Genomic DNA, 22,816 nt, shown 5'->3' with positions numbered 1-22,816 from the left:
CAGATGAATGAATAAACCAGAAGTGGCGTATGCAGACAATGGAATACTATTCCATTGAGGGGGATGCTATCACTTGCTACAATGTGGATGAAACTGGAGAACATTATGCTATGTGAAATATGCCAGTCAGAAAAGGACAAACAAGGGATGATTCTATGGTTGTGAGGTATCTCAAGTAGTCACATTCCTAGAAGCACAGCCAGATTGATGGCTGCCAGGGGCTGAGGGTGGAAGAAACGGGGAATTGTCATTCAATTGGTGTAGAGCTGCCGTTTCACAAAAAGCTGAAAAAGTTCTAGGGAACCGTTGCACAATAATGTGAACCTATGTAACACTACTGAACTGTGTACTTTAAAATGGCTAAAGTGATAAATTTTATGAGGTTTTTTTACCACAATTAAAAAAATAAAGAAATTAATGAGTTAAAAAACAATAATCATTTGTTTCTTGCATACTTGCCTTTACACAGAAGTCACAGAAAAACATTTTCCTTCTAGACCAATAGTTCTCAATGAGGAGATTTTGTCCCCTCTCCATCAGGGGGCATTTGGCAATATCTGGTGACGTCACAGCTGGGGTGGACAGTGTCTCTGGCATCTAGTGAGTAGGGGCCAGAGATCCTGTTAAACATCCTGCAGGGCACAGGACAGGACCCCCTGCCCTGCAATAAAAACAATTATCCAAATCAAAATGTCATTAGTGATTCTTCAGAGAAGCACTGTCCTAAATTATTAACCTCAGGTGTTAACTGCTCTTTCCCTTTCCCTCCAGGTTGGGTTGGCAGAGTTCAGACTCTGGAAACAAGAGATGGTCAAGGTGGGGTGGGTCTATGGTGAGAGAATAGAGAGTGGAGCCTCTTGTTCAGATATAACTGAAGCCCAAAAGAAAAGGAAAAGAAGGAGGAGGATGCAGAGTGGGGGAGAGAAGCAGGGGGGGAGATTGGAATTGGGAGTTTGGGTCGGGTGGGTGTTGAGGGAAGACCGCTGATAGACCCTTTCTGGGCTACTAGTCTGTACAGTTCTGTACCAAGTACTTTACAGGTGCCATCGCATGCGATCCTTATAATTCCTCTGAGATCATTTAAAGTTGTAATACTATAGAGAAGAAGACACAGTGTAGAGGGAATCTTTGCTTGGTCGATAGATTTAATTGTACTGTATGGTGACTAACATAATATAATTAAAAAATATTACTTAAAAAATTGGTTTTTAGCACATTCCACTCAAGGGAAAGAGGCTGTGGTTGTCCTTTATGGGGCTGGGCTCCTTCTTTGTCAAAGCCCAGGAGAGAGCTGTACCCCACTATTTTACTGTCTGCTGGGATGGTGATAAGGGCACAGGGCACGATGGGAAAATGCCAGTAGGCACCTGGGACAGAAGAAGTGGCACGGAAGCCCAGGAGCGATAGGATAGAGGTTCTTCTGAAGCTCTTCCACAGCTTCTGGGCGAGTCCGTTCCCCCTCAGACTCATCTCTAGAATTTAAGAAAAGAGAATTGCATTTAGTAATCTGTGCCATCTGGTCCTGGGAACTAAGCCAACCTTAATGGTGTTTCTTAATTCTTTTCTTTGAAGTATGGAGTTAAGTGCAGAACCACGGAACGCTGAGGTGACGATGATGGTCCAGCTGTGTTCCCGGGATCCTTCTGGCACTCCCCCAAGAGCAGGAGGAAGCTTGTGGGATGGGGCTGTTCGGCTTATGTGACTGGCCCTGTTGCTGCTACTTCATGTGGTGTATGCAAGTCGGCTTCCAAAGAACACCACCGGAGGGCTTGAGGAGGCACAGGGCCCCTCTGTGTCACAAAACTGTCCCACATGTGAGTCCGCGATATTTGTGCACGTCCTTACACAACTACACCACCAGCTGGTTTCACCACTTCCTAGAGGTGTCCAACCTGTCCGGGGACAGGGATCTATTGCTAGAGAGAGAGGCCAGAGAAGAAAGACAATTGTGCAGCAGCCAGCTCCTAGGCAGTGGGTGCTAAGGGGTTGGTTCAGCCTGTCCAAGGCCCAGGGAACTGGAAAAAAGAAAAATATACATGAGTAACAAAAAAATTTCTTTCTATATTATTACTATTTTTAGCTACATATTATTAAAATATTGCTCCTTGAAAGCAGTATAGTCAGACTATGGTTAGATATATATAATTGAGTACTATTATTTATCAATTTCTCTATTACAGTCAATGCTACTATGACTAGTCACATATTATGGAATAGTCCTTGGAAGTGGTAAAGGCCTTCTAGAAACATTTTCTCTAAACTTTATAACAAATCAGCAGCGTTGATATTATTTCCATATGAAGAGATTTGGAAACTGAGTCACAGAGAAAAACACAGACTTGCCCAATAACAGAGCTAGTGAGTATTGGGGTGGCAGTGCACACATAGAGCTCCAGGAATCCCACGTTCTCCCAGCCAGTAGGTGGTTCTCCTTGTGACTTTTCTGAAGCAAACTGCTAGGAGTTTGGGAAAAAGGGAAGTGCAGGCACATTTCACAAATCTCCCATCTGTAAGGGTCACGTCCCCTGTGGCTGTAAACTCTGGACTAAGGAAGGGCTGGTGGCTTTCAAAAGATAAAGACAAGTAGAAAATTCTACAAGACTGTGTGACAACCCAGAGTTACAGTCTCCTGGGAGTGTGTGAGTGCTCAGCTGGAACCAAGGGGCTGATCCACGAGACAGGTAGGCAGTGCTGAGAGATTGTTTTCATTTCCCACTCCCCCGCTGTTCCTCCCTGAGAGAGGATATTTGATTGGTGGCTCCTGGAAATAGCATGAGGGGCACCAGAGTATTTTGGAAATGGAGGGAGCAGGGGGAAGGAGTATTTGGTTGAACTCTTTCTGCTGTTTGCTGTGTGATCTTGATGAGTCCCTTACCTGAGGTCATGTGTTTAATGGGAGCACAGTCTTACCTCTTCGGATGTTCTTTGGCCCTGTGCACACCGGACAGTCCCTGGGCTGCGAATGGTGCCCCCAACAGAAATCCAAGCTCAGCTAGCCGCTAATACCGCTAACACCACAGGTCCTTGAGGCAGGCAATTGGAGGACCCAGGCTTGAACCTGGGTTTCATGACTCCAGGTCCCGTTTCCATGCTTCTGCGTGCTGCTGCTTCTCCACACAGAATCAACGCAGGCACAGGAGCTGCGGCTAGGTGGGATGGACGAAGAGGTCGCATGCTCTAATGCATTGTGCAAAGGCTCCAGACCCAGAGACAGTGGGGTCCAGCCCTGGTTCTACAGCTGCCCAGTTGTGTGAAGGTGCCTGAGTAATCATCATAACTGCAAATATTTCTTCAGCATTAACTCTTTGCCATGCATGTATGCAAAGTGGGTATTATTTCCATTCGTAATAAACTTTTTCTTTCTGAGTTTCCCTAACTATGACATGGTTTTGCTAACCAAAGAACTAAGTAACATACAGGGTTCTTGTAAGATTAAAGGTGCTATAGGATGGGGGCGGCTGGCTGGCTCAGTCAGTAGAACATGTGACTCTTGATTTCGGGGTCATGAGTTCAAGTCCAATATTGGGTGTAGGGCTTAGTTTAAAAAATAAAAAAAAAAGGCACTACAGTATAATGTCCAGTAAAATATGAAAAAAAAACCCACCTGGGATTAGGGGCACCTGGGGGCTCAGCCATTAAGCGTCTGTCTTCGGCTCAGGTCATGATCCCAGGGTCCTGGGATTGAGCCGCGCATCAGGCTCCCTGCTCCGCGGGAAAGGTGCTTCTCCCACTCACACTCCCCTTGCTTCTGTTCCCTGTCTCGCTGTCTCTCTCTGTCAAATAAATACATAAAATATTTAAGAAAAAAAATACAACACCTAGGATTAACCCTAGTAAGTATTATTATTGGACTAAAAAAACGAGCAGAGTTAGTTTAGATGTGCACAACCTGAATAGGAAAACGTTGACAAAGAGAACCCTTCCTGCGTCTCACGACTGGTAGGGAAGTTTGAGGGTGAAATTCACTGAATATTTGGCAATTCAGTTGTTGTGGGTAGAACTAGAGGAAAGAGAGATTACTACATATTGCAAGTTTTTTGTGACCCTTTGCCTCTGGATGTTGAGACCTCTCACGATTGGTGCTGCTGCTTCCCTGTGAAGCATCTCTTATCTATAATGAATGGACTGTGCCAAATGCTATGCAAAAAAAATTCATGATACCAAATTTTTGTGGTTTTCACAGCTCCACGTGATCGGTTTCCTTCCCGAAAGGATAGGTCAAGTTAGGACTAATGGGAAAATACTGGCTCCCAGTGTGGGGAGCCTTGAGAGCTCTACACTTTTTATGAGCTGAATTTATTTTCTCTTCCAGTGTTGGTGGCACCATCATATCACAACCCATGGCCAATCAGACCATCGTAGTTCTGACACCAAATGGCATCAACTTCCCCCAAACAGAGACACCCAAGCCCACCAACCAGAGGCAAGACAGCCTAGAGAAACGTCTAAAAGCAGAGATCAAAGTTCTTGGGGTAAGTCCGATTCAGACCTTGCTGGACTGGGATTTCGAGGGGGCACAGGAAAGAACTGAAGTCTTGGGACCACATGGTGAGTGTGGAGGCTCTTAAGTTTTGCCAGAGGAATTTCAGGTTAATGGGCAGACCAAAGGAAGCCCCCTGGAGGGGCATCTGAACCTTCCACAAACGTAAGATGATATGAAAAATGTATTTCCCCTATTCTGAATCTGAGCAAGTGACTTTGTTGATGTTTCTGTATTTTTGCAGTAGCACACTTCTCAACATTTTCTTTTTTAGAAAAACACTTTATTGAGGAATAATTGGCATACAAAAAGCTGTACATCTATATATTTTCTACAAAAGTAATGGTAAATAATTCCATATCTTAGGTACATTTTTTTCCTGTGTTCACCAACTGCATGTTTAATAATCTGACTGATGTTTTTGAAAGCAATTTTTCCATCACCACAAATTGTAGGAAGAATTAACCTCCTTCCCCTTTTACTCCTTCCCTTTTGAGAACAGAGATATTTGCCTTCTGCTGTTTTTTCTCCTCTCATGCAGGATTTATTGAAGAAGCTCTACAGAATGAAGGAGGGAGGGGGGAGGGTATATCTAGGACAGGGAGGACACTATAGAGCTCTGCCTCCTGGAATTGTCTCTACACGATATGATCTAAGTTTGCAGAACCCGGTGGGAATGATTGTCCTGCCTCACATATACAATCCTATGGATTACTATGAGGCTCATGGGACATAATGCTTGGAAAACGTTGGCTTGGTAAATGTTAACAGAGCCATAAATGTCTGAGGTAGATGTGAAGGAGGAAAACTTGGCCACTTGGAAGCCAAGATCCTCCGCTATAGGGACATGGACTGGAGGGGGCAAGGAGCTGGCCAGAGGGCCAGATTCTGTGTTGTGTCCAGCAGGGTCTGGGGGGTATAAGGAGGCATGTCTACACCGCCAGGGCGAAGACAGTGTGAGGGCTTTCAGATGCCCCCTGTTCCCATAAGAGATAGAAGGAGAGTGAGTAGCAACAGAATCAGAGAGCCAGGGGAAACAGTCTCACACGGAGCTGGGACCCAGCACCATGTGAGCAAGCAAGGGGGAGAGGCAGAGATGCCTGAAGACTTGCTGGGCACTTGCCCGGTGTCCTGAGACAGTAGTTGTCCGCGGCACAGCAGCACCTCCTCCAAAACATCTTTGCAGAGTTCTCACTCCAGAGCTTTTCAGTGTCTGTGTCCTTGCAGGCGTCCTTCAGAGATGCTAGCACCCTGGCAAAGATTAAGAGGTCTTGCCTTTCCAAATGCTGATATATTTTTTTAAGATTTTATGTATTTATTTGTGAGAGAGAAAGCACAGAAGCAGGGTGAGGAGCAGAGGGAGAAAGCAGACTCCCCGCTGAGCGGGGAGCCTGATATGGGGCTCAATCCTAGGACTCCGGGATCATGACCTGAGCTGAAGGCAGACACTTCATGACTGAACCACCCAGGTCCTCCATCTCCTTTCTTCTTCCAACAGACAATCCAGATCCTGTGTGGGGCAATGGTGTTGAGTTGGGGAATTATTTTGGTATCTGTTCCCTCCTCTCCACAATATACCCCGATGCTTTCCATCCTGTTGAAGGCTGCTTACCCATTCGTAGGAGCCTTGTGTGTGAGTAGAGATCTTTAGGAGGATGGTGGGGCGGGGAAGGGGGGGCTGGCGGGTAGAGGTGGGAAGACATCTCTGAGGATGTCACAAGTTTGTCCTGTTATCTGTTCCAAGAGCCCATCAAAGATACTACATTACATTTAAACTTGTATATCCTCGGCTTCTGTACACTTTCTCAAAATTGTCCTTGAGAATGTTGGTATCCTGAGTAGCACTGGCCAGGATTTTTTGATTTTTAGCATGTTCTTAAATTTGGGTTATATTTTTTTTCTCATGTTCAGACTAATTGTGATGGATTTTCCGGTGGAAGGGACAGAGGTGAGATATCCTATCAAGGGCATATGCTATCAACATGATTTGTCTCTGATGACGTTAACCTTGACCCTGAGGCTGAGGTGGAGTGGTCAGGTTCCTCTGCTGTAAAGTCACTTCTTCCTTCATCTTTCCATACTCTACTCTTTGAGCCAGTCATGAAGCACAGCTCACGTTGGTAGAGGCACCTTGTCCAATTTTGAGGACCCAGGATTTATTTAGGTAGACCTGAAGAACTTAATGCTGGGGCTGTGGGATCTACAACTTTTCTCTTCTCCCTGTTTTGTCCTCCTTTTTTCCCCATTGTGAAAGGATTTCCTATTACTTCATTGTCCCAAATCTATTAGGTTATGAATATTGTAAAATAGTAGCTTTGACTTCAGGTACACAGCCTTAATGATTCGTTGTGTCCAGCCTTGTCTTCTCTCTGATCGCAGCCGCCACTCCACCCTAGCCGGGGATGCCACCAACTTAAAATGTGTGTTTCTGTCCTCCATATCTGTTAACTGCCCCCACTCTTTTCTTTTTCCATACCATTGCTTTCATATTTTTCTCTACATAATGTCTAACTCCAACATTTTCTTCTGTACACCTTATTTCCTGGCCCTTAAGGCCCTCATTTTGTTTCCTGGGATAGATTCCTACTTATAGCTGCCTATGGAAAGGCCATATATCACATTTCTGCATACTCTGGGGAACAAAAGTCATATCTGTGTAATTATTGGGTCTTAACGTTGTTGGTCAATGGTTTTCCAGGACTGTTTTCATAGGAGTTTTCCATAAACACCATGATCATGACATTGTAGCTTCACCTGTACATAGAAACTGACCTCACCATTGTCTCTCCTTTCTGAGTAGTTTGTCATTTCTGGAATTCTATCTGTCATCATGGAGAAAAAATCAACTAAACTTTTGGTGAGTATGAGAATCAAAACCCACAATGCATGGCAATTGAAGGAGAACTCTTCAAGGTCAATCTCTCTACCTTGCAGAGTTGGAAACTAAGTTCCAGAGCAGATATTTGGCAGAGTCAGGAATTGAGACTGGCTCTTCAATATTCCTGTCCACTGCACACTCCTCCAACCACTGTACCCTAAATCATACTCTTCATTCAGTGTGTCAAATTATGCCTGGGTCAATGTCCAGGAATCTATTCTAGAAAAAGTCTGCCTCCTTATAATTCCCTTCACATGGTAACTGGCCTTCAAATTTAGATCTTCAACAACAAAGAAGGTGACAGTGTTATAAAGATGTCTTTTTCTTGTGGTTTCGCTGTGTAAACCCATCTGTCCAAACCCTTGAGGAAACACAGTCAAAATGTGACCTATCTCTCATTCTTTTATCTATCTGATGTAAAATTTATACTTTTCTTGGATTTGAGTATGAACTCTCAGGTCCTAAAAGTTGTCATTTGTCATTGGTGTTGGCTAAGAAAACAAATTTGCCTGCATTTAACTCTTCTAGGAAAACCAGAATTGGGAGTGGCAGGGAGAGGAAACCTGTGTGATAAGGAGAAGATTTCTAATCTGTAAATGTTCACTAAGTATTCACTCAATCCTAGATCCCTCGAGTAGTTTAATGTTGGGGGTCATGGGTGAGAATGCCATATATCACAGCAGCACAAGAATGCAATTTGGAAGCTCTCTTACAAACATTTGCTGAAGACAGCAGGAAATTAGAGAGAGTGCTCAAGGACAATGTCAATCTACCTCTTTTTTTCCATAAGAATTTAGAGATTGATCAATTGGAACCATCAACTAATCTCCAAACTGCCAGATCGGTGCTGTCCAGTAGAACTTCCCGTGACGATAGAGATGCAGTTAGTCATGCTGCCCAGGCTGGTGGTCACAGGATGCAGCTGAGAGCTTGAAATGTGGCTAGTAAAACTGAGAAACTGGATTTTAAATTTTACTTATGTTTGCTTTAAATATAAGTAGGCCATGGGACTAGTGAAAACCACATTGGGTAGCACAATACAAGAACAATATTTCTAGATTCTCGAGGGGAGGCTTTTGGGGCTCTTACCCCAGAGAAGAACAATACCAGAATGAACAGGGCAGTAAACTCAAGGATATCGGGTTTAGCTCAGGCTCACCAGGGTCATCCATCCTGTAGGGAATTCTACTGCCGTCACACATTCTGTCAGGCCTTTTGGAGGCTGGGGAAGAATGCTGTCCCAGAACAAACCCTAATCATTCTAAGAAATATATCTTCTGGAAATCATGACTCTTGCTGGCTATCAGAAGGCCCAGGAGCATACACTTTATAGTCATTGTTTTGGGAAACTGTGGTTAGGAGGAGAAAAATATGCTGCCTATTCTCTACTGTGTCCCCAACACTCCTACTGCTGAGCCCCTAAAGAAGGAGCGACCTGGATGGGATTATATAATATTCTAATTTATGGCTATTTGGTCTGCCCTGGACTACACTTACCCATAAGTACAGCTTTCAGGATAATCCTAATCAATTCCCCCTTCCGTGAATTGGGGAAGATAGAACAGATTTCTGAGATCATTTTTTTTTATTCCCCTCACTCACCTTATAATGTTGAAATGAAACCCAGAGAGGGAAGTGAAATTAGGGAACTGAGCACTCCAGAAAATGGAGAGGGTCTCAGGCAAAGCTACCACTGGGACCTCAGGTCCTGACATCGAGTCTGATCTTTTACCTCACCCTGTTGCTAACATGTTACACTGTCCTTGGTTCTGGGGCTAGAACTCCGGCTATGCTCATTCATATGGAGCTCTGCCCATGACCACCAGAACCTGTCCACTGCAGGGCTTACCTAAGCCTGAGGACTATGTTCCCACTCTCGTCTTTGGGAGTGTGCGTCCATTTAAGTGGATCATGTGTAAGGAAGAGTAGCTTGCTTCATCTGCCTCCTCTGAGTGGCCGATGGCTTCCTCAAGGGGTTTCTGAATGACTCGAGGGAGAGAGAAATCATATCTGCTGCATATGGGCGTTCTGCAGGCACGGCCTCATGGAGCCCTACTCTCAGTCCTGAATCAAGAATTTAGAAGAGCAATATTCTCTGCCACCTACTGAATTCCTGCCTAGGTAGAAATATTTCAGATATTCATTCACTTGGCCAAGATTTACCTTCTAGTTTCAGAGATGTTGCTAAGTACTGGGGAGACATCCTGGTTGAAGTCTACCGATGCTAGGTCCCCTGACGGACACAGATAAGAAAATAAATTTTTGCAATGCCTTGGCAAAGCGGGATGAGAGGCATGTGTTGCTCATTGACAGTGATTCTAACTCAGCCTTTGTCTTTTAGGCTCAGAGCGGTGTGGCTGCAAACATTCTGAGCTCTCTATGTGCTCTCGTGGGTTTTATTCTCCTCTCTGTCAACCTGGCTGCTTTGGATCCTGCCTTTTGGAATTGTACCTTGAACAAAGAGGGCAAGGTACCTAGAGGACATCCTTTTTTCCGTTTTCTCTGGCCATATGCTAAGACTAACTGTTTCATGGCCAAAACCCTTCTGGCTGTAAGTATTTTTAGACAGGTTTTCCAATCTTAGGAAGCTTCTGAAATCCTTGACTTTTGTTAATCCTTCTTTCGAAGATCTGTCTAATTCTTTCTGGTTTGGGCATCTGGGGGAAGGCTAAGGCCATGCGCATGGGAGGGGACTGCTTGACTGAGATAAAGTGGCTAGGCTGTGGGATTATGTACCAGTGAGATGAAATGGAAGAGCAAATGTCAAACCAAGTTGATGATGAAAAATGAAAACTTACTGTTGATAGAGTTTCTTAATAATCAAAATAATTGTGTTGTTAGAGGTATGAAATGAGTTTGTTCAACCAAAAATCTTGGCACATGGAATGGTAAATTAAGAAAGGGAAAGACAGCAGGAAGAACCTAGTGGTCAAGAAACCTGGAAAGTATGTGTGCTGGGGTGTTAACTCAGTCTGAGTGGACACCAGACCCAGCACTGAGAAGCAGAGAGAAGGAAACATGGCCTCAGAGGCGAGGGCTTCTCTTCCTTGCAGGGAGCACAGTGATGAACAAGATTGATCAGGGGAGAAGGTAGCATCATTGTTGTTTGTGGTAACTTGGCAGGGTGGGATTTATTAAATTGGGAAATAAGAGATGTAGGAAGATGGAGAATGGGAACTGATTACGATTGCCATTATTGAAAAAAAGAAAGCAATGTAGTTTGGCTAATAGAAAGAATGTCCTCAATTGGAGCATCAAAGTGAATGCGTGTGTTTAGAAAGCCCCGGGAAAGACACAGTCAACATGAGAATAAAGAGGCTGTGCAGTGTCTGGTGTCCCACAATCACAAACGCGAGTTACATCAAGGCCACAGTTGGAGGAGGCCAGATGCTAAGGGAGTTGGTCAAGCACGCGCTTGCACCCCTCTCCTTGTGGACCTGGCCCCCTACGCTTCTCTGCAGGTTCATGATATTATAATGAGAAAAGGCACATGCAAATGAGGCTGATAGTAATTGGCATAAACCAACACATGGGGGAGGCAGCCCCATGTTGGGAAAAATTCTGGAGAGAAGTTTGGGAGGGATTTGTGGAAGGAATAAATATGCATTCATGAGGAATGATTTTGCTTTATGCACAAAGGGATTATACTGCGCATGCTTGCTGGGACAGTTTCTAATTAATGTAAGGAAATTGTATTCCCTCTTGAACTGTACGTAAAGAGACTAGAGGTTTGTGCAATCACATTTTCTCTCCTGTTCTATCAGATGGCCAGGTCTGCATGAAGGATGCCTCAGGACGGAAATGGTAGAACCTAGTCTTCGGGCGTTGTTTCTTTTTCGAGCTGGTGTGGGTTGTTAGCAACGGAGGCAGCTCTGTTTATGCTACGTTTATTGCCTTGATTTTTCTTTCTAACTCTTATCAATATCAAGAAAGGCTAAGAAAGCCCATCCAGAGGGGGTGTTCGTGTTGAATTTTACAAAGGGCTTGCACCAATGAGGTCAAGCCTCACTGTTTCTCAGGTGTGTCTGAGAAGGAAATATCACTGTGCACATTTGATAAGTGTGGAGACTTCAGGCTCACACAGCTACTAAGTGGTAGAGATGAGGCCAGAATGGAGGTTGTCCCGTCCCAGTCCTGACATTATTGTGTCCCTCACTGAGTGAACAGTGTAATCGGATGTCACTATGTTTCAGTGGGATAAGAAACAATGCACAAAGCGGGTTATGTGTAGTTGATGGGGTTCTGCTCACCCCCCTCTCAAGGGAATAAATAAGCAAATGAAGCCAGCTGCAGGCTAGTAAGGAGCATTGTTCTCCTGCTGCGGATGTCCTTCCGATGGTTGAGGCGGTCAACACTGAACAGGCATGAAGGCATCAGTTGACTCAAGCACCACCAACCTTGTCTTTCCTGAATTTCAGGGAACTCTGTCTGTGATGCTGATTTGCACAGTTCTGGAGTTCTGTCTGGCCTTGCTCGCTGCTGCAGTTTGGTGGAAAGAGGCTCATTCCAACTTTGCTGGGGTGAGTGTGCTGGCTGGCCTCCCTGAGTCTGCCAGGTATATCTCCGGGTCTGGGCTGTGTTGAATGATGTCAGCAAGAGTCGCCTATGGGTTGGCAGGTGTAGGTCACGGGATACACGTGGGAAACAGCTTGATGGGGGTGGAAGACAGATGAGGAAAGAAGATGGCAATTGAGTAGCTGACCGGTTGAGGATTAACTAAATGGGATGGTTGAACCTGAAAAATCAACTGGTTCAATCTTTCTATTTTGTAAATGCAGAAACCTGGAACTTAAGTGGCTTGCCCAGCATTGTGTATGAGTTTGTGCTCAAGTGCCCAGAGTTGGTTTGTGTCCTTTCCAGACAGGAACACTTTCTACCACAGCCCTAGTCTCTCTAACCACCTTGACTTGGTCAAGAGCGTTTCCGCACATGACTCGATTCATAAATATCCTATGTTCTGGTTTCACCTTCCTGTGATCTCAAAATTCTTTTTTCACTTAAAAGATACTTTTAAAAAATAGTTGTTTCAAAGTCCATGGGACAGCACCCTACCACCCTCATGGATTTATGGCTTCATTTCACTAGATTAAAAAGCCTTGATTTATCCAAAACTGTATTAAAGAATGCAGAATGAATATTGAGCTAATGACCCACACTTATGTAAAGAACTTAATGACATACTATTCATCTTGTAAGCAATGTGTATATGTATATATATACACACACACACAAAGATTGGAGGAAACGATATCAATATACATATATATATATACGTGTGTGTGTGTGTATATATATATATATATATATATATATATATCCATGCCATATGTGTGTGTGTGTATGTGTGTATGAACCTGAACCTGAGTGAAGTATGAAGAACTAACATATGAAGAACAAGCATATGAAAAACTAACATATTTTGTTTCTTTTAGAGTGTGCTTTTCTTGCCCCAGAGTTACAAGAATAAATCCAGCATGCCCGCAAAGGCGTTTTCTGACCCTGGAAATGAAGAACTACTGCCTTCTTAGGGGAAATATTCATCAGAAATTCGGTTTTATGATGCCGTATAAAAACCAACCAAAGAGACTCAACTCAAGAAAGCAAAGGTTGAATTCTCTGAAAAGTAGGCTTTTATATAATGAACACTGAAAATATATCTTTGTTTTCTTGTTATGGAATATATTTGTTCAATGGGGGGGGGTCTCTTGATTTGCCATCAGGCAAAGTGCAGATGTGTACATTACCACTTCCTAGACTGCCAGATAGACATGTCCCAAGAAACTAGACAGAATTGTGTGATTCAGAGGTCATGGTGAAGTAAAGGAGACAACTCTTTCTTGTCCTCCTTAATTGCAAACAGGAGTCAACCGAGTAATGGTGGTGTTCAGACTCTTTCATGGTAGACCCTAGTGTTGCATCACATGATTATTCTCATTACAACATGCAGACATGCCCCCCACGATTAAGTGTCAGGAGCTGTGTAAGTAATTGGCTTCAACATAAAATCCGTATTGCATTACTATGATGTGTGTTTTTTCCACACCACCAAGCCATCAACTCAGTGCTGACACTATCTATCTACCTGGAGATAAATAACATCACACCCCACACAGCTGAAGGGCTCAGTGCTTATGGATGGAGGTTCTCCAGACCTCCTCCTTGGTTGTTGCTTTCTTGAGAGTGGCTCACAGAACTCAGAGAAACATTTCATTTCCTGGCTTACCAGTGTATTATAAAAGGATATGACCATAGAAGAGCCATGTGGAAGAGAACAGAGGGCAAGGAATGGGAAGGAGTGTGGAGCACCACTGTCCCTGAATCTCCCTGGGTTTACCAAGAAGCTATCCCAATCCTATCCTTTGGGCGGTTTATGGAGGCTTTGTTACATATGCAAGATTGATTAAATCATTAGCCATTGGTGATTAGACTCAGTTTTTAGCCCCTCTCTCCTTTCCAGATGTCGTGGGGGGTGGGGAGCAGGTGGACTGAAAGTGCCCATCCTCTAATCATAAGGTTGGTTCCTCTGCCTGGGAAGGTTCCCCAACCCATCCTTAGGTTCCCTGAGGGCTTTCCCAAAGTCAGTCAACTCATTAACATAAAAAAAGAAATCTTGACTGCTCTATCACTCAGGAAATTCCACAGATTTGTGCCAGGAACTAGAAGGAAGACTAAATATATATTTCTTATTATAAATATCACAAAATCATCCTTACATAATTGTGGAAACTCATTTGTTTACTTTTCCTTTTAAATACAAAGTAAGTCAACAGTGATAGATATAAACCTCAATTTGAACTCCCTTCTTCCTCATCAGCTATTCAAACAAACCAAGCAAACAAAGCCTAACTAGAATATTTATTAAGAGTCAGCCAGTTCATATTTTTTCCTGATTTCAAAATAACAAAGAACAGTTGTTCCAGTGTAAATGTTAAGCCTCAACACACACACACACACACACACACACACACACACACACACACTCACACAAACACACAAGCTGGTGCTGAAAGACTTCCCCTAATTTTTTATAAGCTCTATTTCCTGGAATGATTTTCTCACGTTTTCCCTGCCCTGACCCACTATGTCAGGGTCATACTCACTGTGTCTTATCTGATGCTGTTTCCCCGTTCTGTTTTTCATTCTGAGAGGGGAATATTGGTTTTTGCTTTCAGCTCTTTCTTCAAACTCACTCCTCATTGTCTTCTCCCTTTCTTCTCCCTCCCTCCCTACACACACATATGTACACCATTCTTCTTCTTTCTTTGCTTATTATGGATATTCAACATTTATGGGCACTTTGGGGGTACCAGACACTATGCTGGATGCCAGGGTTACAAAGGTGAATAAGATACACTCCTTGGCTTCAGGGAATTCATAATCAATTGGGGGAAACAGATGACAGTAACGGTACAGAAGCACCATACAGGGCACTAAGTGCTATTTGAGCACAGACTCAAGAACACTCTTCTCTGCCAAAAAGAATGTAGGGGATAAATGTGCGTGTGCATGTGTGTGAGAGAATGACTCCTTCCTTCGAGAACTCCCCAGTGGACACTCCCAGTGGGGCTGTCAACCACATGGGGCCACCCTCCTTCCACACACAGTTGGTTGACTCCACTGCATCCTCGCCACGCCACTCCACCACTTCTATCATGAGTCACCAGTAAAATGTTTAGTCCTGGAGCTCCTCCTGGGCCTCTCCTAGCTTTGACTCCTTTCTCAGAAAAGGCGGCCAGACGTTTAGGCAACACTCTAAACATAACTAGCCCCTCTAGCGTGCATGCGATGAGCCTGCCATCTACCTGGAGATATGAAGATGTTTGGAAACACATGTGTGGGGTGCTTACCATTACACCCAGCACACAGAAGATGCTCAGTTACCTTGAGTTGTGTTTTCTCTTTTCGGTCACCTCCCCTCCAACTCCCCTACACCAAGTTGATCCTCTAATCAATTTTAATTTCAATCCACCTCTGGGATTTGGAAACCGATTAATCTCATCAAATCCTTCATTTCTTAGAGAGAGTCTGTATACTGCTTTAAATGGAGAATCTTAGACGACAATTTGTTTTCTCATCCCTTTGCTGCAAAGGAAGATTTTAGCAGTAATGGCCCTTTTCAGAGCTTCTGCCACAAGTGACTCTCCTGACATCCAATGGTGATAAAAAGAAACACTTTCCCCCCAAATAAATAGGCAGGCCAGTGTAATAATTCAGTCTCCCTGGAGAATTTCCCTGCAGGCAGCTAATTTGATGGCACGAAATCGTACCCACAAACTTGTCTGCACATGTCATCAGTGAGGGGGACAATGCATCTTTCAGAAATTATTTATTATTTGCATCTTCAAAAGGACACAAAGCATAACCATAAAGGAGCTGAGGTGGCTAAATTCATATCAAATAAAATACATTCAGTATGAGATATTATTAGAGAGAAAGAGGGAAATTTTATAATGATAAAAGGGTCAGCCGACCAGGAAGAAACAAGTGTAAATAAATGTGTACTTAATAGCAGAGCCCCTCAAATATAGGAAGAAAAACTGATAGAATTGAAAAGAGAATTCAGCAATATTGGGTTTCAATATTTTATCCCCAACCACTGATAGAAAAACTAGACAGAAAATCAAGAAGAAAATGAAAGACTTGAACACTAATAACCCACTTAACCTGATGAATATATAGGTGATGGGTAGTAAGGAGGGCACATATTGCATGGTGCACTGGGTGTTATACGCAACTAATGAATCATGGAACTTTACATCAAAAACAAGGGATGTACTGTATGGTGACTAACATAATAAAAAATTATTATAAAAAAATTCTAACAAAATAAAATGTATACTAATAAATAATAATATTAATATGATATCATAATATATAAAAATGTATTATATTATTAAAATCCTCCACCCATTTTGTGAATGGGTTTTGAGTGAAACTAACGAATATCATGAAATACCACTCCCTGAATTCTGTTATATGGCAAAAGGACTTTTGAAGGTATAACTAATATTACTAGGAGTTGATTTGGGGCTAATCAAGGGGAGATTGTCTGAGCAGCCCTGACCTCATCACACAAGACCCTTAAATCTGGGTCTAGAGGTCAGGGACTCAGGAAATCAGAGATTCAAACAGCAGAGACCATCTCCTGTTGGCCATGATGGGGCCGCTGCCACGTCTTAGAGTCATGTGTCAGTGAACGGTGAATGGCCTCCAAGAGGCCCCTGGTTGACAGCCAACAAGAAGATGGGACCTCATTCCCAGTGTTGTTAGGAACTAAACTCTGTCAGCACCCTGAATGAGCTTGGAAGGTGCCCCCATGCCCAGATGATACAGCAGCTCTGGCCAACACTTGATTTTTGCCATTTGAGACCCTGGGCGGAGAACCCCATCCCGCCATGCTCAACTCTGGACCCAAGGAAGCTGTGAGGTAATCCATTTGGATTGTGTTAAGCCATGAAATTGGGAATCATGTATTTTTTCTACAGCGACAGAAAACAAACGCCAATCGCATGCTCGAACTTAAAAGACAGGAAATTTTAAAAGATTGAAATACTATAAAATAAGTTTTCTGAACAAAACAGAATTGAATGAGTTCTCAATAGCAGAACGACATTGTAGAATCCCCACATAACTGTAAATTTAAATCACTCACTTCTCAATTGACCATGGGTCAAAGAAATAAAAAAAAAGAAATTGGAAAATATTTTAAATTGAATAAAAAAGAAAACATATCAAAATGCATGGGAGGTGGCTAACGCTGGGCCTAGAAGAAAATTTATAGCTTTAAGTACTTAAGCAGAAATAAAAATGTCTCAAATCAATAACTAAGCCCCCTCCTATCTAACTAGAAAAAAACTAAATTCAAAGGAAGCAGAAATTAGGAAATAATTAAAGTAAAAAATCAAGGAACAGAAAACAGAAAAATAATAAAGAAAATTCAATGAAACCAAAAGTTGGTTCTTTGAAAATTCCAGCAAAATTGATGACTTTCAGCTGGACAGACCAGGTGAAAATGAGAGAGGAGACACACATTATCAAAATCAGTCAAGGAAGAGGGGGCACCACCACCAACTCCACAAAAATTAAAAGCCGTAGAAGGACATTAAATTTAATTCTGGACAATTTTATTTCAGCAATTCACACAAATAAATGAAATTATAAAATAGACATAAGTTACCAAAACTGATCCAAGAAGAATTAGAAAACATGAATGTATCTATAACAAGTGAAAACATCAAAATAATATTCAAACAGTTTGCCCCCGAGAAAAGCTCAGACCCAAATAGCTTCACTGACGAATGTATCTATCAGATAATAAAGACAAAATAATAACAATCCATGACAAATTCTTCACAAAAGAAAGGGAGGGACACTCTCAACTCATTCCATTAGCCAGGATTACCCCGATACCAAAGCCAGAGAAAACACTAGAAGGAAAGAAAGCCAAAGAAAAATATGCCTCAGCACTGCCATCTTCCATCTTCCTCAGGTCACAACGACAAAGTCAAATCAGGTGCCCATTCTGGTGGGACATCTTTTATCACGGTATCAGTCATCACCTAGCCAAGCAGCATCCCACCTGGGAGCTTGTCTCACAGTCTTTGTGGAGCCATTCTGATGCCACCTGCTTCCTCAGTGTTTCCACAGCTTCAGTAGCCGTTGATCATCATAAGGCAAAGGAGGGAGAGCAGAGCACGTGCCCTTTTTTGAGTGTAGAGGATGCACCTCTCCCTTAATCCTTTTGAAACTCAATTCTCAAGAGCCTTGTCAACAGATGGAGGGACAGTCTACCAGTGGGAGCTGTCCCTGTTCCTTTGGCTGGCACTCCTCCTGCTGGCCAAAAAGGGAAAAGCTCACTTTTGTTTTGGCTAAGCAGGAATGCTGAAAAGAAATTTTTAGCTCACTTGCCACTTTTTTTTTTTTTTTTTTTTGGCAGTTTCTTACTCATCCAATTTGCTAGGTCCTAAGATCAAGTTTCTACCGTTTCCATATTATACCAGGAAGTTCTATGGTCACTAACTGATTTTAAAGCCTGTGCTCCTTCTGGCCACAGTGGTTCAGTAACCACCTGGGCATCCCCTTTATCAAAAGCATCCTTTTTATCTACAAATAAAATCTTAGCAATATCTTTAGTTAAAGATGAATCCGGGTCTTCAGTGCGATGTCAATTCTGATGCCAAATGTTCCGACAGAAGCAGGTAGGGTTGAATTTCTAAAGAAGACTCATAGGACCCAATAGGACTCTGCGTACAACTTTAGGATCTATTTCAGAGATAGAACACGGTATCAACAATAGCATTAAACTAAGGATATACATTCCAGCTAAAAACCACCTCGCATCAGGCCAGGCTTGAGCTCCAATTGCCTCCCCCTTCCCTCTGGAATGCATGTTCTGTTTTTGATAGGGAATCCCAACAGAATACCTCAGGACCAAGGAGCCCCAAATCATAGTGGTGGTTGGACTTCTTCCCCCTGGCTTGTTCTGGGGGCATGTTATGTAACCAGCCCCAACAGCACACATTCTGTGGTCTCCCTGAAGCCACGTGCAAATCACTAGGCACACTGTTTTCAATAAATAATGCTGACACGCTGGCCCAAAGCACCCAGAAACTCCTCACACCCATGGTGACAAAGCAACACAATGAGTCAATGTGTTCATGCCTTGATGAAGGGTCAGCGCCTTGCAGGGACTCCCCCAAAACGGCTCAGGTGGTTATAGGCTTGCTGAAATTAACCCTGAAAACACAGGCACGGGTTTTGACAGACCTGCTTTGACTAGTTACTGCTTGTGTGAGCTTGGATCAATCCTCAGCTTCCTTTAAAAAAAGAAATTCTAAAATACATATAATAAGCAGATCCTAGTGTCATGTAAGGACTGGAAGAAGACATTCGGAGCGCCATTGACTCTACCTCTCTGATGTTTGAGATAAGGGAAAGGAAACATTTTCACCTTTCAAAAGTGAACTGTCAGCAAGGAGAAAAAGCATGTGGTGCAGGGAAGAGGCCAGGGTTTGAAGTTACTTTTTGTTGATAGGGGCTTGTTGAGAACATCACAAGAACTAGAACAGAATTATTAATATAAAAGTCATTCAGGGAGTTGGAGTCCAAATAAAAGAATCAAGTGAAAACAAATACGATAGAATATTTACCATTAGAAGAGTTCAGGAAGCTGCTAAAAGATCTGTTTCCGAGCTTGGTAGATTGACGATAATCTTCCAATACTATTAAGGCTAGCTTATCTCTACTGCCCTTACATGTAAGCCCAAGTTGGAAATAAAGACGTCTAGAATAACAGCTCTGCCATAACCATCCTTCTCCAGGGCAGAAGGCAGGGGGGCCACTCCCTGAAAGACCTGAAGCACAAGGTCGCAAACCAGGACGGCTTTGTACTTAAAACCCCAGAAACCTCGGACGGACGGCAAGGTAGGTGCAGGGCGTTTTCGGGTTCATGTATTCTCTTAGAATTTGGCAATGATTCTGTGATGAGTCTGGGCTGGGGATATACAAAATCCCTGGATTGGGAGCAGACCCAGGCTGGCAGAGTGAGGACCCGGGGAGGGGAGCGGGGAGCAGAAAATCCTTGCTCTGCCAATTCGGTGGTTCTTGTGTGTCAGTATCTTCTTCCTGTTACCTGTTCGGCAAGGATATACGCACCGACAACAGTGTCACAAATACTTCACCTACTGCCCAGAGTCAACAGGCCGCGCTTGCCCCCATTTGCTTCCATGTTACATAATAAAAATAAATAAATCTTTATTTACCAGCCCTGAGCCCCCAGCCCCCTCTGCCCCCTCCTGCACTCAGAGACAATCATTAGTTTTCCCTTCTGATCCATGTAAAATTTTTAACCACATGCATATGTGCTCATACACAGGTTAGGACAGTGTTTTATTTTAAAATCAGAGTTTTGGAAAATAAAATGATCTTCTTCACCAAAAGCTGAATATGCCCTTTTCTTAAACTCTGAAATACACAGAGAGAAAGGGTTTCACAGAGGCAAATGTAAACTATATGGTCAAAAGTAATTCAGGAAGTTAATTCTTAATTCTGTTGTCCTTTGCATCAGAATTCATATTTTATCCATAAAAGCATTACTTGTTTTTGCTTTAGAATTTCAGCAATATCATCCTTTCACTGCTTATCATTAATTCATTTAAAAATAAAGGTTATTTTCGCACTATATGCCAAGCGATGGTCTAGATGCTAAAGAAACAAAAATAAATCAAATCTTAAATTACTAGGAAGTCACAGCCAGAAAGAGAAAAAAATCTGTGACTACGTTTTATACTCAGCTTGAAATATTTTGCAAATATTTGATTTAATCCTTAGAAAAGAAGTGTCTCAGTGAGGGTGTCAGAACCTGATAATCCAGGTATTTCTAGTGAGAGTGAAAACAGAGAAAACCTTTTTGGCATGAAATTTGGGATGTGTAACACATGCTATATAAGCCTTCCATTTTGATGCAATAATCCCACCAAAGGAAATTTTATAAATATTAATGTTTATTTGCAATAGCAAATATTAATGTTTATTTGCAATAGCAAAAATATCACTTAAATATATGGCATCTTGAGAATGCTTAATAAATTATACCATTAGCCTTTTTATGAAATATTGTACAAACGTAAAAGTGATGATTAGAAGACACTTGGAATGACTTTTAATATATAACAGTAAGTGTAAAAAACTCAGAGACAAGGGGCGCCTGGGTGGCACAGCGGTTAAGCATCTGCCTTCGGCTCAGGGCATGATCCCGGCATTGTGGGATCGAGCCCCACATCAGGCTCCTCCGCTATGAGCCTGCTTCTTCCTCTCCCATTCCCCCTGCTTGTGTTCCCTCTCTCACTGGCTGTCTCTATCTCTGTCAAATAAATAAATAAAATCTTTAAAAAAAAAAAAAAAGCTCAGAGACAAGTATACACATAAACCATAATTAAGCTCTCAAAAACCATTTATGTATACCAATGAATATTGAGGTGGAATGGTGACAAACGTTTGTGCAGTTAATCCAACTTTACATGAATTTTTCTCTATTTTTCAAAATCTTATAATGCATTTACTATGTTAAGTACATAAAGATAGTATAGATTTGGGGTGCCTGGGTGGCTCAGTCAGTGAAGCCTCTTACTCTTGAATTCAGCTCAGGTCATGATCTCAGGGTCATGAGATCGAGCCCCACGTTGGGCTTGGTGTTGGGTGTGGAGCCTGCTTAAGATTCTATCTCACCCTCTCCCTCTGCCCCTCCCTCCCCACTGGCTCACTTGCTCTCTCTCTATCTCTCAAAAAAAAAAAGTAGTGTAGCTTTCTAGAAAAAAAAAATTAGGCTTAGAGGCAAAGGCCAAAAGAGTGAGGTCTATTCTGTTCTATTCTAAAAATTGATCAAATTGAAATTTTAGGCAATGATATGGGAGAATTCATAGGAAAGCTTAAATTGCTCTTGTTCTGAGGAGAAAAGAAATTAACTGGAATGTTGCTGCTTATTAAATAACTTTGATGAATTATCTCAAAAACATTACATCATAAAGTCCTTATGAGGTGAGATAAGCATTGCTGTTCCTCAATCACAGCTGAAGAATAGAAACTCGGAGAATGTTCGTGAATTTTCTGAAGCCCCAGAACAAATAACTGGGAGAGGTGGGGTATTTGCCAGGCTGTGCCTGACATTAAGGTAAGCATCCTTTCAATCAGATTTCACCATTCGCGAGGGTGAGCATCTTTGATTCCTGAAAGTGATAATGAAACTGTCCAAGCCCCAGTGGCACCCCATTTACCTGCCCCTTCCTGTCTCCCACTACGGTGCTGCAGAATCCCATATTCCATTGACTCCATCCTGCAGGGCCTCAGAACCCACCCTTCCAGGCTTCTAGTAAGGGTTGCTTCTCATCTCCTTCAGATAGATTTGTTGAGAGCCAAGGTAACAAGTTTTACAGGTGACACATTTTGCCAGTGTCTTCTCTTCCTATGAAATATAACCCTCTCACAGTACTATGAAGTGTGCTGCTGCTTTCTTTGAAACCCCTCCCAGAAACGTGTGCAGCATCTTGCACCCGGAGTGTTCTGGGGCTTAATGAAGAATTCCATGTGTGGTCTTTTTCAGAATGAGCGATGTCGTTGGTACCAGTGAGTTTGTTGAGAGCATTTCAACAAATGAAATTCAAAGCATGCAGGTGGGACAAGCAGACCCATCTGATTCCACTCCCCATCTACCCAGCAAGCTGCATCATTTCCTTAAAAAGAATCTGCAACCCCTGGGTGTAAGTTACCTTTAGTCCTGTAGACATTTGAGGGTGAGTACGGAAAATTAAGTGGTCTATAATTTTATTTCATGCCAATTCATAAGATTAGGTAAGAAGTGGGTGAGGAAAATATATCTGGGAGCACCGTTAGGTCAAATGTTTTGGTGTGAAGCTGTTCTGGGCTCCCAGAGATCGAATGGGATGTTTTTCCCAAACATAATA

At 42.7% G+C, this 22,816-nt stretch overlaps 1 protein-coding gene and 1 long non-coding RNA gene across 4 annotated transcripts; one reads left to right on the top strand and one right to left on the bottom strand.

Moving 5' to 3' along the window:
* Nucleotides 1-467: 467 nt before the first annotated feature.
* Nucleotides 468-3,666, bottom strand: LOC117796755. 2 transcript variants are annotated; one of them, XR_004621414.1, is made up of 4 exons: nt 3,605-3,666; nt 2,911-3,146; nt 1,368-2,015; nt 468-661 (listed from the first exon to the last, which is right to left on the bottom strand). It is a non-coding gene; the product is annotated as an uncharacterized LOC117796755 (long non-coding RNA). The 2 variants fall into 2 exon arrangements; XR_004621413.1 differs by lacking the exon at nt 468-661 and having other exon boundaries at nt 1,145-2,015.
* Nucleotides 2,492-13,958, top strand: LOC100478260 (membrane-spanning 4-domains subfamily A member 6A). Of its 2 annotated transcripts, none has more exons than XM_034646027.1 (7): nt 2,492-2,681; nt 4,313-4,472; nt 5,979-6,113; nt 7,281-7,337; nt 9,700-9,828; nt 11,777-11,878; nt 12,791-13,958. In XM_034646027.1, the coding sequence occupies exons 2-7, from the start codon at nt 4,341-4,343 to the stop codon at nt 12,884-12,886; spliced, it is 651 nt and encodes a 216-aa protein (XP_034501918.1). In that variant the 5' UTR covers nt 2,492-2,681; nt 4,313-4,340; the 3' UTR covers nt 12,887-13,958. The 2 variants fall into 2 exon arrangements, with proteins under 2 accessions (XP_034501918.1, XP_034501917.1); XM_034646026.1 differs by having other exon boundaries at nt 2,495-2,681; nt 9,700-9,909; nt 12,791-13,923.
* Nucleotides 13,959-22,816: the final 8,858 nt, after the last annotated feature.

This window comes from Ailuropoda melanoleuca, chromosome 16 (genome assembly GCF_002007445.2).
Source record: "Ailuropoda melanoleuca isolate Jingjing chromosome 16, ASM200744v2, whole genome shotgun sequence".
NCBI lineage: Eukaryota > Metazoa > Chordata > Mammalia > Carnivora > Ursidae > Ailuropoda > Ailuropoda melanoleuca.
This window is presented reverse-complemented; position numbering and strand designations above follow the sequence as displayed.

What these genes read in the sequence shown, in the direction of transcription:
- LOC100478260 (XM_034646026.1), top strand. Translation starts at nt 4,341, where the DNA reads ATGGCCAATCAGACCATCGTAGTTCTGACACCAAATGGCATCAACTTC. An exon ending in CAGAGATCAAAGTTCTTGGG is followed by an intron (nt 4,473 to 5,978) that starts GTAAGTCCGATT and finishes TTCTTCCAACAG; the next exon opens with ACAATCCAGATCCTGTGTGG. An exon ending in CATTCGTAGGAGCCTTGTGT is followed by an intron (nt 6,114 to 7,280) that starts GTGAGTAGAGAT and finishes CTTTCTGAGTAG; the next exon opens with TTTGTCATTTCTGGAATTCT.